Here is a 15,353-nt window from a genome sequence, read left to right as displayed (position 1 = left end):
TCACAACCTCCATCCTTCCGAGGTCGGTAAAATGAAGACCCAGATTGTTGGGGGCAATATATTGACACTGTAAACCCCTTAGAGAGGGATGGAAAGCACTGTGAAGTGGTATATAAGTCTAAGTGCTGTTGCTAGTGCTATTCCTCCCTATCCGAAATCTGCACTCTGTAATTTTCCAATCTCTCTTGGGAAGCAGAGCAGTGGTAAAATCCTCTGCAGCTTGCCACCGGTTCGCTGCCCTCGCATGCAAGGTGCATGCCAAATGTGTGCTGCGTGTGCGCATGCAGAGTGCGTGCCAAACACACGCTTCATGCGCAGTGTGCACCAAACCCACGCTGCTGCGCGCGGAAAAAGGATGCTTAACAAGGTAAGTAGAACAGCGAGGGGGGGGAACAGCTGTGCCATTTAGATTCAGGATTTCCTGCTTTCTAGCGAATATACCCTATTTTTCAGAGTATAAGACGCACCTTTTTCCCCCCTAAAAGGGGGTGAAAATTTAGGTGCATCTTATACACCAAATGTAGCCCCGCCCACCCACTGTCCCCCCCCCTTTGGCCTCTGCCTCGCAGCAGTTTACCTCCTTGCAAGCAAACAGCAAGAAAAAACAGCTTCTTTCAGCTTCAGCACAGCCTAATTAGCACAAGTTGATTGGCTCCGCCTCCCGACTCTCAGCTGATTTGCTCTCAGCTGTTTTGCGCAGGGCTCTGCTGCTTGCTGCAAGGAAAAAGATTGCTGGAGCAGATTTTTTTTTCCCCTTGTGCTAATCAAGCTATGCTGAAAACGAAAATGAAAGTAAAGCTGTTTGCTGTTTGCTGCAAGGAGGCAAAATTGCTCAGAGGCAAAGGGAGATTTCTTTTTCTTCTTTTCCTCACCAAAAAAGGTAGGTGCGTCTTATACCCTGAAAAATACAGTAAATCGTGCGGCACAGCTGATTGCCAGAAATATCGGTTCAGACCAACCAGTAGCTTTTTTTTTTTATTATTGGTTTGCCGAACTGGTAGATTTTGTCACTACCGGATCACTTGAACCGGTGCGAACCGGTAGGATTTCACCACTGAAGCAGAGTACCTCCACCTATTGGGATCCTTCTCAGCTATCAGGAGACACTCACCTGTGTGTCAACTTAAGGTTGGAGCTTCCTGGTCGCCTAAACCTCTAGCAAGTCATTCATTCTCTAGTGTTATCATCCTACGGATGGAAAGTGGTTGAGGCTCTATCCAGATTTGTGCTGTCCGCCCTACATGGAAACAGGGCTCAGGGGACTCAATGTCTTTAAACTCAGAATTCGCACCTTTACATATCAAAAAAAATTACAAGAGTGCTTAGCGTTACTATCCACTTGATATTAGAAATTAAATGCAAAGTGGTATCCGGATAGACCTAATAGCTACAATTCTGTTTTTAAACATTTGTGGAAGATGCTACAGGAGAGAGAAATTTGTGACATGAAAGCAAAGGACAGAGCAATCGGCACAAACAGCCCATATTCCTGCATCAGATTCCCTTTCGTATTCCATAGGTAACCCAAGAATGAAAGAGAAGGTACACACTCACACTCATCCTCAAAAAAAATATATCCCTTTTCCACTGCAGAGAGGTCAGGTTTAATTTCACGTAGTGAATTTCTTAGCAATAAAAAGAGGAAGAGAAAGTTCCAGACTGAAGGAGAAGAGTTAAGCTTTCGGACAGATTTAAAAAAGGTTTGGCAGTCAAGAAGATGCCAGCTGATACTTTTCAGAATGACATCCTTCCTTAGGAACAGAAGAATGAAGGTCCAAAATTAATGGAGGGAAGGAGGGTGTTTCTGAATAAAATATGGAGCAATATAAATGATTAAAAGGTGATAAAAGCAAAACTTTGGGAGGGATTTACAGTGATACCATTCAAATCCATGGAACTCAACTTTTGATTTTTAGACATCTAAATTCCCCAGAACGTGGGAGAATTACACCGTAAATTACAACTGTGCTTGGAAATCAGATTGGCATGAAACTTCCATCATCTCCAAGAGATGCTAAAACATTTTATAACTTCTGACTTCGGATACCTACCAATCATTCTGCAAAAGAATCAGAGAGATGCTAAAGTCATAAGCTTCACATAGAAAAAGCCAATACAGTAAATTCAAAGGAAATTCTCAAAACGGTTCATTTTTAATATATGTATCTGTTTTCTAGGACAGTTGATCATTCTTAATATCAAGTCAAAATATGTAATCCGCTTTGACTTTGCTCTTAAAAGAGGCTGTTGGGAAATTAAAGCACAATAGACCGAACACAGTTGAACAAAATTCACCTGGAATTTTAGATGTCCAATGTTATCTTACTTTGCCAGTGGCTAGATTATTTCATTATTTATTAAGCTATAAAGTGTTCCCCTTCCATACTTTTCAAATGATCGGATAATCCTTCAGTAACCCCACCTATCAGATCCAGTTTGGTGTAATGGTGAAGGCACCAGGCTAGAAACCTAGAAACTTTGACTGTGGAGATTCTCAGTCCTCCAGGTCACGGTTGTCCCAAAGGTGCTTTTTCAAGAGGGGATTGGACTTTCTGGTTTTTCATGGAAGACATTTCACTTCTCATCCAAGAAGCTTCTTCAGCTCTGAGTTGGATGGTGAGGAATGGAAGAATGGAAATCCAGTCGGAGCTGAAGAAGCTTCTTGGATGAGAAGCAAAACGTCTTCAAAGAAAAACCAGAAAGTCCAGTTGCCTCTTGAAAAAACACTTTTGAGACAAGAGACTTTGAGTTGTAGGACAACTATAGGCATGAAAAACCGGCTGGATCAATTTGGGCCAGTCCTTCCTTCTCTCTCAGCCCAACCGACCTCCCAGGATTGTTCTTGTGGGCAAAACAGAAGGAGGAAAGAGTATTAGGTATGTTCACTGCCTTGAGCTATTTATAATAATACCGTAATAAAGGAGTGGTACAAATAAATTAATTAAACCGTGCAATACTGGGTGATCAGGTGATTATTGTCAATATACAAAAGAAAACAGAAAAGCAAACACAGGATTCTTTCAAGCTCTTTTTTTTCCCTGTAAGAGAACACATGAAGCCCCTTTAAAGAGAAAAAGAAAAAAGAAAAAAAAGGACATTGGCCCAACTATCAACAAATTAAAGGTAACTTTCCTGGAGCAATCCTTTGGCTTAAAAGCATAGCGGTTTTTCCCTGCAGAGCTGTTTATACCTCTGTGGGCCACTGGGGGGCAGTATATGTTATGTCTTAAATGCATGGGGTTATTGCCTACCCTGTTTCCCTGAAAATAAGACATCCCCTGATAATGAGCCCAATCGGGCTTTTGAGCGCATGCGCTAAAATAAGCTTCCCCCCGAAAATAAGCCCTCTCCGAAAATATTTAAACGCAGAGCTGGAAATCAGGTAAGACGGCAAGAGAAGCCCCATCTTGCTCCACGCGCCCCAAAATAACAAGACCTCCCCGAAAATAAGGCCAAGCGCTTATTTCGGGGTTCAAAAAAATATAAGACAGGGTCTTATTTTCGGGGAAACACAGTACTTACTATACAGGTAGTCTTTGAACTTACAGCCATTAATTCATTCAACGACCTTTTGACGTTACAATTGGCACTGAAAAAAGTGACTTTCCACCAGTCCTCGCACTTACGACCATGATAGCATCCCTACAACCCACACAATCAAAATTTGGACCCTTGGCAATCAGCGTACCTTTATGACAGTTGCAGTACACCAGGGTCATGTGATCACCACATGTGACCTTCCCAGCTGTTTTCTGAGAAGCAAAGTTAATGGGAGAAGCCGGATTTGCTTAACGACCATGATTCACTTAACAGCTACAGTGATTCGCTTAACAACCGTGGCAAAAATGGTCATAAAATCAGGACTCATTCACTTAACCGCCTTGCCTATCGATGAAAATCCTGTTCCAAAGTGCGGTTGTAAGTCAAGGACCATCTGCATACTCAAAATGGACTGTTGGATAAGCTATTCATGCTGTATATACCATGTACTGCCCCCTGTGGCTGCTTGGGGCATTACAGGCTCCATAGGAAAAAAAAAAGAGGGCAAAGCAATTCTCCTATATAGCAATACCGTCCCCCTTTGGTTGAATTGAGTTCTGGTAGTTGAAGAGTCAGTAATATAGAGCAGGGGTGGATAGCTAAGGGCAACTTTTATGACCTGTGAACTTCAAACTCCCAGAATTCCTGAGCCCGCACAGGAATTCTGGGAGTTGAAGTCCACAGGTCGTAAAGTCATCATAGCTGCTCATCATCCCTGATCAAGGGCAATGGGATGACATGATCTCAGACACTCTCGTCCTCCAATTAGTTCTTAAAAGGAAAGATATCAAAGAATAAGGTATTCTTTCATAGTCCTCAAAGCAGGGGTAAAATCCAGCAGGTTCTGACAGGTTCTGGAGAACCGGTAACAGAAAGTTTGAGTAGTTCAGAGAACCGGCAAATACCGCCTCTGGCTGGTCCCAGAGTGGAGTGGGAATGGAGATTTTGCAGTATCCTTCCCCAGGAGTGGGGAGGGAATGGGGATTTTGCAGTATCCTTCCCCTGGAGTGGGGAAGGAATGGGGATTTTGCAGTATCCTTTCCCTGCCACGCCCACCAAGTGAACGCCCCCAGAACCGGTAGTTAAAAAAAATTGGATTTCACCACTGCCTCGAAGCATTTTGGCATCTAAAGCTCAAATTAGGCCTTGATCTTTAAGCTAATTCAAGAAATTCCAGGAATTTGACAACTGGCCCAAAATCCGAAGAGTCAACCGAAATTCGAGAGGTGTCAAAAACATGAGCCGAGCGGACATAACCGTAAAAGGATCACTTGGTCAGATATTGATTCCTACATGAGGTCATGTTTGTTGAACAGCCTAAAGTAAACAGATACGCTAAATACACAATACAGGCTAATCACCACGCCGGCTGTGGATGAAAGAAGTTGTAGTCCAAAATATCTGGAGGGCACCAGGTGGGAGGAGACTGCGAGAGTATGCAGAACAAACCAGTTGAATGCATGGCCTCCCCCCTCCCCCAAAAAACCAGTTGAACGCATGGAGCTCTCCATTCGAGTGTCCTGAACTGGTCAAAATAGCAGCACAAGAGTTATGTCGGAAAAAATAATCTTTCCTTGTGAAATGTGTGTGTGTGTCGGTCACCGAAATCCCACACAAAGCCAGCAGACAAAAGCCGTGTTTTCCAGATGTAAATATTCAGTTCCCGGGCAAGAGGTACTGAAAATGAGGCTCTGGTCCTCAGGAGGACTTCTTATTTATGTTCTTCTCCAGTTGTTCCACAGTGAGCATCTGCAGCCTAATAATAATAATAATAATAATAATAATAATAATAATAATAATAATAATAATAATAATAATAATAATAAACCATATCAACCATTAGCACCAGTCAATGGAAATTTGTGATGCATTTTTGAATGTTCAGTTGACTGAGTTTCATGTTTAATGAATAAAGTAAATAATAATAATAATAATAATAATAATAATAATAATAATAATAATAATAATAATAATTATCCCAATTGTAATTGGAGCCCTTGGAGCAATACCCAAAGGGCTACCCCGCTATTTAGAAATTCTAAAATTGCCAGACTTGAACATTTTGACTACAAAAAACCACCTTACTCGGAACAGCTTACATCCTCCGACGATACCTTAACAGTTCCTAGGTCCTTGGTTAGGACTCGAGCTGCTGAGCTATTAACCAGCCTCAAAGGCTGTGAATCTCACTAAAGATTAACCAATAATAATAATAATAATAATCCCGTATCAATCATTAGCACCAGTCAATGGAAATTTGTGATGCATTTTTGAATGTTCAGTTGACTGAGTTTCATGTTCAATGAATAAAGTAAATAATAATAACAACAACAACAACAATAACAACACCATCAGCAAATTGCAGCTTCCTGCAATAACACCAGCGGAATTGCAAAAAACTGTGCTACTTGGAACATCGTACATCTTAAGAAGGTACTTGATTGATACCTAGGATGCTGGCAGCAACCCGTATCAACCATTAGCACCAGTCAATGGTATTTGTGATGCATTTTTGAATGTTCGGTTGACTGAGTTTCACGTTTAATGAATAAAGTAAATAATAATAATAATAATAACAACAACAACAACAACAACAACAACAACAACAACAACAACAACAACAAAGGCTGTGAATCTCACCAAAGATTAACCATAACAACAACAACAATAATAACAACAACAACTATCAAAACTACACATTTATGGATGAAACATGCAACAGTGATACCCATTGTCATCGGGGCACTTGGTACCATATCTAAGAATTTTACAAAACACACCAAGAAATTGCAGCTTCCTGCAATGACAACAGCGGAACTGCAAAAAACTGCGCTACTCGGAACATCCTATATTTTAAGAAGATGCTTGATTGATATCTAGGACGCTGGCAGCAACCCGTATCAACCATTAGCACCAGTCAATGGTATTTGTGGCACATTTTTAAACGTCCAGTTGACTGAGTTTCATGTTTAATGAATAAAAGAGATAATAATAATAATCATGAAAACTACAGTACAACTATGCAGAGTTATTGACCAAGGAAAGGAGAGAAAAAAGTTGTGATGATTTTTAAAAAACTGGCTGATCCAGAACAGGATCAAATAAGAGAATAACAGAATGACAGAGTGGGAAGGGACCTTGGAGGTCTTCTAGTCCAGCCCCTTGCTCAAGCAGGAGACCCTGTACCATTCTGGACAAGTGGCTGTCCAGTCTCTTCTTCAAAGCCTCCAGTGATGGAGCACTCACAATTTCTGGAGGGAAGCTGTATTGCATCATCCTGTATCCTGATTGGCTAAGCTCTGTAGCAAATGTACTTAAGGGGAAGCCCGAATCATGGCTTGGGAACACGACACCATTTTATCTGCTTATTTGCTGTTACTCTCTACCTGTTCTCTCTGTATGATCACTATTTGATCATTGCTACTTGTTGCTTTCTACTGTTTATTGAATGTTTTAATACTAAACTTGTTCCCGTTTGAAACTCAAGAAGAACTGTTTTATTGTGTAATGACAACAACTGGTAAGAAGACTTTGTACTTGGAATATCCCTGAACTGATATTTTAACTATCGCCTTATCTGTGTATGACTTGGAGTGTTATTGGACCTTGCTTTACTTTTTTTTTTCTAAAAAGTAAAAGACTACCACAACTCAGTGTGTCAGTATATTAACTGTGGTTATTCACTCTCAGCCGCTTTCATGTGCTTACTCAAGGGGTACTCTGCTCAATAACCCATAACATCGGTTATGAGCCAAGAATATCCTTAACATCTTGCCTTATTATACTGGCTATTGATCCATCAGCATCAAATACAGATCAGTGGTGGGGATTCAGCCAGTTCGGATTGGTTCGGGAATACCGGTAGTGGCAATCACGGGTGGACCTGCTCCCTCCTACCCTGGTGCTATGCAGTTCTATTTAGCCATGTTTTGGAGGCCAGGTGGCAGAGGTGGGTTTCAGTGGGTTATGTCAAGTTCTGGAGAACCGGTAGTGGAAATTTTGAGTAGTTCGGAGAACCGGTAGTAAAAATTCTGACTGGCCCCGCCCCCATCTATTCTCTGCCTCTCAAGTCCCAGCTGATCGGCAGGAAATGGGGATTTTGCAGTATCCTTCCCCTGGATTGGGGAGGGAATGGAGATTTTATAGTATCCTTCCCCTGCACGCCCACCAAGCCACACCCACAGAACCGTAGCAAAAAATTTTGAAACCCACCACTGCCGGGCGGATGCGTGGAAGACACGTGCGGGAGCAAAGCACATGCGCAGGAGGACGGGGCGAGTGCGAAGCAAGTGCGCGCGGGGCAAACCGGTGATATAAATTTGTGAAACCCACCTCTGATACAGATAGTCCTCCACTTACAACGGTTTGTTTAATGACCTTTCAAAGTTACAATGGCACTGGAAAAAAGTGAGTTAAGATTGTTTTTCACAGTTACGACCTTTCTAGCATCACCACGATCATGGGATCCAAACTCAGGTGCTTATCAACTGATTCGTATTTATGACCGTTTCTGTGTCCCCAGGTCAGGCGATCCCTTTAATTGCAACCTCCTGACGAGCAAAGTCCATGAGGAAGCCAGATTCACTTGATAACCGGGTTACAAACTTATCAGCTTGCAAGGATTCACTTAACAACGGAGGCAAGGAAGGTCGTAAAATGGGGCAAAACTCACTTTACAAATGTCTTGCTTGACAATAGACATTTGGGTCACAAGTCGAGGACTACCGTATCTGTAGCTGAAAGTATTCTCAGCATCACTGGGTATTAGCCAGGGTGATGCTTTAGTCTTTAGTCTTTTAGTCTTTATTTGATTTATATACTGCCCTACTCCCGAAGGACTCAGGGCGGTGAACAGCTAAACAATAAAATACATAAATACAAAATTTAAAAAACAGAATAAAACCGAATTAAACAAATTTGGCCCAGACAGATTTAAAACACCCCAATCATTTAAAGATCATTTAAAAACAGATTAAAATTTACGTATTAAAAGAGAAAAAGGGGAAAAAGATTAGGCCAGGCCCGCCTGGTGGAATAAAAAGGTCTTGAGAGTGCGGCGGAAGGTGCGCAGATCTGGGATCCTCCGTATCTCCGGAGCTGCATCTTGACAGTTGTTTAATTGTTCTAATTAATCAGTGGAACAACTTGCCTCCAGAAGTTGTAAATGCTCCAACACTGGAAGTTTTTAAGAAGAGATTGGATAACCATTTGTGGTTTAGGATTTCCTGGCTAAGCAGGGGGTTGGACTAGAAGACCTCCAAGGTCCCTTCCAACTCTGTTATTCTATTCTAAAAATAATTTTTAAAAAATCACCTTATGAACGTCTTCTTTACTGCCGAAATAAATACTGTGGGTATACATACGCGCATGTCTACATTAACAAAGAAACAGTCCGTGCATACACATACAATGACAATAAAGTTATTATTATTATTATTAAGCAGTCCGTGCATACATGATGCCAGGATGAAGAAAATACTAAACTACAATAGGTTGTCAACGACATTGTTTCAATTCACTATATTAAATGAATTAGGGAGCGGGGGGGGGAAGAATGATTGCTAATCTGGAAATAAACCTCCCCCCACCCATCCCTGTTAATCTCAAATCTGAGAGGCTTTAATCTGGATTCTTGTCCTTTGCAAGGGATTTGGCTTGAAGAGCTTTTTTCAGATCTGGGATTATATTCTATAATTCCTCTACTTAATCTCCATAAGCAGTGGGATACATGATTTTTTTTTTCCTGAGGGAAAGCCGCTCTTCGACAAATCTGACCTCGTAGGGGTGAGCGGGACCAGGATACAAAGGAAACATGGTTTCACTTTCACTTCTCGTCTGGATTATTGTAATGCTCTCTACATGGGGCTCCCCTTGAGGAGCACTTGGAGGCTCCAGCTGGTCCAGAATGCAGCCGCGCGAGTAATAATGGGGGCGACCCGTCGCTCCCATGTAACATCTATCTTGCGCGAGCTGCACTGGCTCCCGGTAGTCTTCCGGGTGCGCTTCAAGGTGTTGGTTACCACCTTTAAAGCGCTCCATGGCTTAGGACCTGGTTATCTACAGGACCGCATTCTGCCACCGATTGCCTCCCACCGACCAATACGCTCCCACAGAGAGGGCTTCCCCAGGGGGAGAGCCTTCTCTGTGGGGGCTCCGGCCCTATGGAATGAACTGCCCCCGGACATACGAAGGATCCCTGACCTCCATGCCTTCCGTCGCGCTCTGAAGACCCTATTATTCCAGCAAGCTGGTCTGACAGGATAAAGGTTTTTTAAATTGGGTTTTGATAGGGGTTTTAAAATGATCTTAGTTGGATGTTTTAAATTTGGCCAAATGATTGAATTATTTTAATAAGCTTTTAATTTTTGTTGTACATTGTTTTTACCATGGCTGTTCACCGCCCTGAGTCCCTCGGGAGAAGGGTGGTATACAAATATAATAAACTAAACTAAACTAAACTAAACATAGGTTTAAGATGAATTACAATAAAATATCATTAGTACGTTTGCTTGTTGTTTGTTCATTTAATAATTTCCTCCCTCTGGTGTCTGTGGGGGGGATCACACTTTAGGAACAACTTCTGGAGCTCTCTGATGACCACACTCCAAGAACCTCAGTGCTTGTGCAAATTTATTTTATTGATTTATTAAATTTATATGCCGCCGGTTTCACTGTCCAATGCGAATATGGGCAGCTAAATTTATTATTTATTATTATTTATTTATTAATCAAATTTCTATACCGCCCTACTCCCGAAGGACTCAGGGCGGTGAACAGCCAAGATGAAATACAGATAATACAAATATTAAAAATCCCTTAAAATTATTAAATATTTTGGCCGAAACACAGATTAAAATACCCAATTTATAAAACCACGAATTAAAAAATTTAAAAGAGGAGAGTTAGGCCAGGCCAGCCTGCTGAAATAGAAAAGTTTTGAGAGCACGGCGAAACGTGCGCAGGTCCGGGATCTTCCGTATCTCTGGGGGGAGCTCGTTCCAGATGGTAGGTGCCCCCACAGAGAAGGCTCTCCCCCTGGGGGCCGCCAGTCGACATTGTTTGGCATGATGAAAGAGGCCTGATTGTGCATGATGGAAAATTCACTTGGAAGTGATGCAGATCATAGCAATGTCCCGCTAGTTAAATTTCTGTGGGGTTATATTTCTGTGCTGATGAATGTAGAATAATAGAGCCTTGGTGGTGCAGCGGACTAAGTGCTGTTATGTAGCACTTAGCTGCCAGCTGCCTGCAATTAGTGCGAGTTCAAATCTCACCAGGCTCAAGGTTGACTCAGCCTTCCATCCTTTCGAGGTAGGTAAACTGAGGACCCGGATTGTGGGGGCAATAAGCTGACTTTGTGGAAACACCGCTTATCGGGAGCCAAAAGCCCTAATAAGCAGGTATATACAAAAGAATGAAGGCTATTGCTATAAGTGTATTGTACCATTCTACCTGTGTCTACATAATAACAACAGTAACAGAGTTGGAAGGCACCTTGGAGTTCATCTAGTCCAACCCCCTGCTCACACAGGAGACCTGTACTAAGGATTCGAGCCGCCGAACTGCCGACCTTTCTGATCGACAAGCTCAGTGTCTTAGCCACTGAGCCACCTAGTCAGCTCAGTGATATATCAAGCCTCATTTTATTAAAGAAACGACACTGGTCTTTCTTGAGAAAGTGATTATTTCTACTGGTGCAACTGAAGCATAGATTTTGATCATTTGTTCTTGTTCTGTACTGCGGTCGAATACTTTAGTATTCAAAGTATACAAAGTTTTTGGGAAGGTGGCTCTGCTCTTCAGGCAAAAGGTCTCTTGAGTCTTGCCTGGGAAAGATTCCTGTTCGAAGCTTTGGAGAACAGATTGGAATCAGACTAACGAAGATGGAAGGGACCTTAGAGGTCTTCTAGTCCAACCCATTACTCAAGCAGGAGACTATATATATATATATATATTCCAGACAAATTAAATAAAAGAGTTGGAAGAGACCTTGGAGGCAGGGGTGAAATGCTCCCAGTTTGGACCGGATCGCCCGATCCGGTAGCGATGGAGGCAAGTGGTTTGGAGAACCGGTAGCAAAAATCCCTGTTCCCTCCCCCCCCCCATGCCCAACTGAGCCGCGCAATCATCAGAGGCTTTTTTTTTAATTTTTAAAAGCATTTTTTCTACAACCTCTTTGGCCGAAAAAATGCTTTTAAAAGTAAAAAAAAAAAAAAGCCTCTGATGATTGCGCGGCTCAGCTGGGATCATCAGAGGCTTTAAAAAAAAAAAAAAAAAGCTTCTGCCGATCAGACAAGTCAGCTGGGATCGTCAGAGGCTTTTAAAAATATTTTTTTACAACCTCTTCAGCCGAGAAGATTGTAGAAAAAATGGTTTTAAAAGTTAAAAAAAAAAAAGTTGGCCACACCCACTCAGTCATATTAAACCCCCCCTCACCAAGCCACGCCCACAGAACCAGTAGTAACAAATTTTACATTTCACCACTGCTTGGAGGTCTTCTACTCCAACTCCCTGTAGGAAACGCTATAGCAGTGACGGAGAACCTTTGTGAGAGCATGTGCACGCTCATCTGGGCTGCAACCTGGAAGAGCAGCTGCCCAGGGCGCATGCGCATGCCCGAAAATAAACTTCTGGTTTCCGGCACGCATCTTCCGGGTTTCTGGCATGCATGCGCGCACAATGATCAGCTGGCCGGCACGCATGCTCACACAGGAAAATGGAAGACCATCTCTTCTAGTTCCTGGCACTGCTGCATGTAAAAAAGCCAGCTGATCGTGTGCGCGTGCACGCCGGAAACCCAGGAGAGGAACGGGCAAGGGCACACATGCCAGGCAACATGGCTCCACATGCCAGTTTGGGCACGCATGCCATAGGTTCGCCATCACGGCCCTATACCATTTCAGAGAAATGGTTATCCAATCTCTTCTTAAAAGCCTCCAGTGATGGGAGCACCCACAATTTCTGGAGGGAAGCCCTTCCACTGATTAATTGTTCTCGCTATCAGGAAATTTATCCTGAGTTCGAAATTGGATCTTTCTTCGATAAGCTTCCATCCATTGCTCCTTTTTTTTTTTTTAATTTGATTTATATGCCGCCCTTCTTCGGAGACTCAGGGCGGCTTACAATGAACTAAGCAATAGCCTTCATCCTTTTGTATATTTATACAAAGTCAGCTTATTGCCCCCACAAACTGGGTCCTCATTTCACCTACCTTAGAAAGGATGGAAGGCTGAGTCAACCTTGAGCCTGGCGAGATTCGAACCTGCAGTACTTGCAGGCAGCTGGTCTTAATAACAGGGTGCTTTAGACTACTGTACTACCAAGGCTCCTTGTCCTACACTCTGGTGGTTTGGAGAATAATCGACCCCCTCTTCTCAGTGACAGCCCCTCAAGTATTGGAAGACAGCTCTCATGTCACCCCTAATCCTTCTCTCCATTATGCTAGACGTACAACGGAACAATTCCCTCAATTCTTCATCATACAATTTAGCCTCCTGACCCCTAATCATCTTTGTTGCTCTTCTCTGCACCCTTTCCAGAGTCTCGACATCTTTTTTTCCTATCGTGGGGACCAGAACTGGATGCGGTACTCTTAAGTGTGGTCTCACCAGTGCAGTATTGAAGTGGTACTGTTAACCACTTCGTGTGATTTTGATGCTATCCCTCTGTGGATGCAATACCACATCTGAGTGCCTCCCCTTCTGCAGGTCCGTCTCTTACCCCAGGCAAATCGGCCTCCACGTCATTTAAAGTCCACTCACTCGATGGGATCATGGGATTGAAGGCCTAGTAGAAAGAAAGAAAAAAAGATACTCAGTTTGCTTTGGGGTCAAATGCACAGCAAGAAGCAACCAGTGGTGTTGTAATGCCTGCCAGAGTCCTTCCCTCTTTGCAGATGATAGCTAGCAATGGGGAGAGAGAGAGAACCGAGCCAGAAGACAGGCTGAGATCTCAACAAGCAATCAGCGGTGTTGTGATGCCTATCAGAGTCCTTCCTTCTTTGCAGTTGACAGTTAGTAATAAGGAACCAGAGAAAGCTGGGCCTTTAACACGCAGTCAGGTTGCAGCTAGGATAATGAAGCAGGAGGGAAAAAAAACAACTGCTGCCCTCCAATCAGGACACAGAGTTGCAGGCTAACCAGCATACGTCAGCAGCAGCGAACATAGAAAGGCGACAACTCCGATCTCGCAGCATACCCACAGCTTCTAAACTGAAAGTAGGGGCCCAATGATGACAAGTTAGAGAGCTTGTCGAAACGTTGCCAAAAAGAAAACTTTTAAAGTGTTGGTTAGGATTTTAGCCAGAGTTTCAAAAGACCTTACAAAGTGTTTTGTTGGGATTTTGGAGGATCTTAAACTAGGATTTTAGCCAGGATTTTAAGCATTTCAACTAACAGACTTTTAATGACGCAGGAAAACACCCAAGATTTTAACTTTTTACACACACACACACATATGTATATGTATATGTGTGTGTGTGTGTGTGTATGTATGCATGTATGCATGCATGTATGTATGTATGTATGTATGTATATAACTAGGGCTGCATAATATCTTGGTTTACGTAGGTAGAACCTGGCTAAAGAGAAATACTCATAAAACCTACGAAAAAGAAAGAAAAACAAGTATATATATATGTATATATGATGTATATATGTATATATGTATATGAATATGTATATGTATGTATATAAATTTTATTAATTTTCTATTGCTTATATTTATTAGTGCTTAATAAACATTCTGTTGTCTGAGTATTTAATTTGCTTAACAATACAGATTACATTTTTAATCTCCACCCCTTTTTCCCAACCACTCGTAAAATAAATCCCATGTTTGATAATATTCTGTGTCTTCTTTCTGTTTAATTTTCAGTGTCAGTCTATCCATTTCTGCACAATCTAGTATCTTCCTAATTATCTCTTCATCTTGTGGTATTTCTTCATTTTTCCAATATTGTGCCAATATAATCCTCGCTGCTGTTAAGACATGCAATGGTAAATATACATTTTGCTTATCAAGTTTTTCTAGTAGTATACCTAATAAAAACAGTTCAGGTTTAAAATCTACATGTTTCCCTATCATCTTTTCTAACCACCTATGTATCTTTGCCCAATTTTTTTTTTTTTTTTTGCTTTAACACAAGTCCACCACATATAATAAAATGTGCCTGGTTTTCGTTACATTTCCAACAGGGGTGAAATGCTACCAGTTCGGACCAATTTGCCCGAACCTGTAATAAAAAAATGCTACCAGTTCGGGCAAACTGTATCTTTTATGGAATAGCCCAAAGGCCTTTTCAAAAAAAGAAAAGAAAAAGAAAAAGATAAAACAAACAGTTACAGAAATAACAGTCTAAAAATATGATATATGACATTAAAATTTAACAATATCAGAGTTCAATAACTAAATTTCCAAAACTTGATAACCCAAATAAGATAGCTCCTCGCTAACTCAGCTTCATCTTTCTTTCAGTCAATGAAATTCTTTTCAATATAACTGGCTCGTATTGCTGTCATTCTTTTAAGATAGCGAGTGATAGCCCTTACCAGGGGAGGAGAGTCTGCCTTCAATGGAAATGATAATTTATGCCTTATATTCCAGTGGGGAAATTTATTTATAATTGGGGACAGATATTGCTTTCTTACTTCTTCATACAACCTACATTCAAATATTATATGCACCGTATCCTCCACGACGTTTGGGATCGGGCAAACTGGTTTTTTCGATGATCAGCTGTGCCACACGAAATCATGCAGCACAGCTGTTCCCCCCCCTCGCTATCCTACTTACCTTTGCAGACTCAGAAAAGG

The 15,353-nt window shown here is 41.9% G+C and overlaps 1 protein-coding gene across 2 annotated transcripts in view; it reads right to left on the bottom strand.

The window, feature by feature from the left end:
- Positions 1-4,818: 4,818 nt before the first annotated feature.
- The window catches only part of HSF4 (heat shock transcription factor 4), a 47,909-nt gene continuing 37,374 nt past the window's right edge, over positions 4,819-15,353 (bottom strand). Inside the window, exons 11-12 of one of the 2 annotated variants that reach the window (XM_060695080.2) lie at positions 13,261-13,326; positions 4,819-5,296 (exon numbers count right to left, since the gene is read on the bottom strand). In XM_060695080.2, coding sequence (XP_060551063.2) covers positions 5,252-5,296; positions 13,261-13,326 — 111 coding nt within the window. In that variant the 3' untranslated portion in view covers positions 4,819-5,251. Of the gene's footprint in view, positions 5,297-13,101; positions 13,327-15,353 lie in introns of those variants that run through there. The other variant, XM_087877000.1, reaches the window with a different exon arrangement.

The sequence above is a fragment of the Pantherophis guttatus genome, chromosome 11, assembly GCF_059756535.1.
Source record: "Pantherophis guttatus breed Tessera chromosome 11, ASM5975653v1, whole genome shotgun sequence".
NCBI lineage: Eukaryota > Metazoa > Chordata > Lepidosauria > Squamata > Colubridae > Pantherophis > Pantherophis guttatus.
Note: the sequence above shows the minus strand (reverse complement) of the source record. Positions and strands in the feature narration are given on the sequence as shown.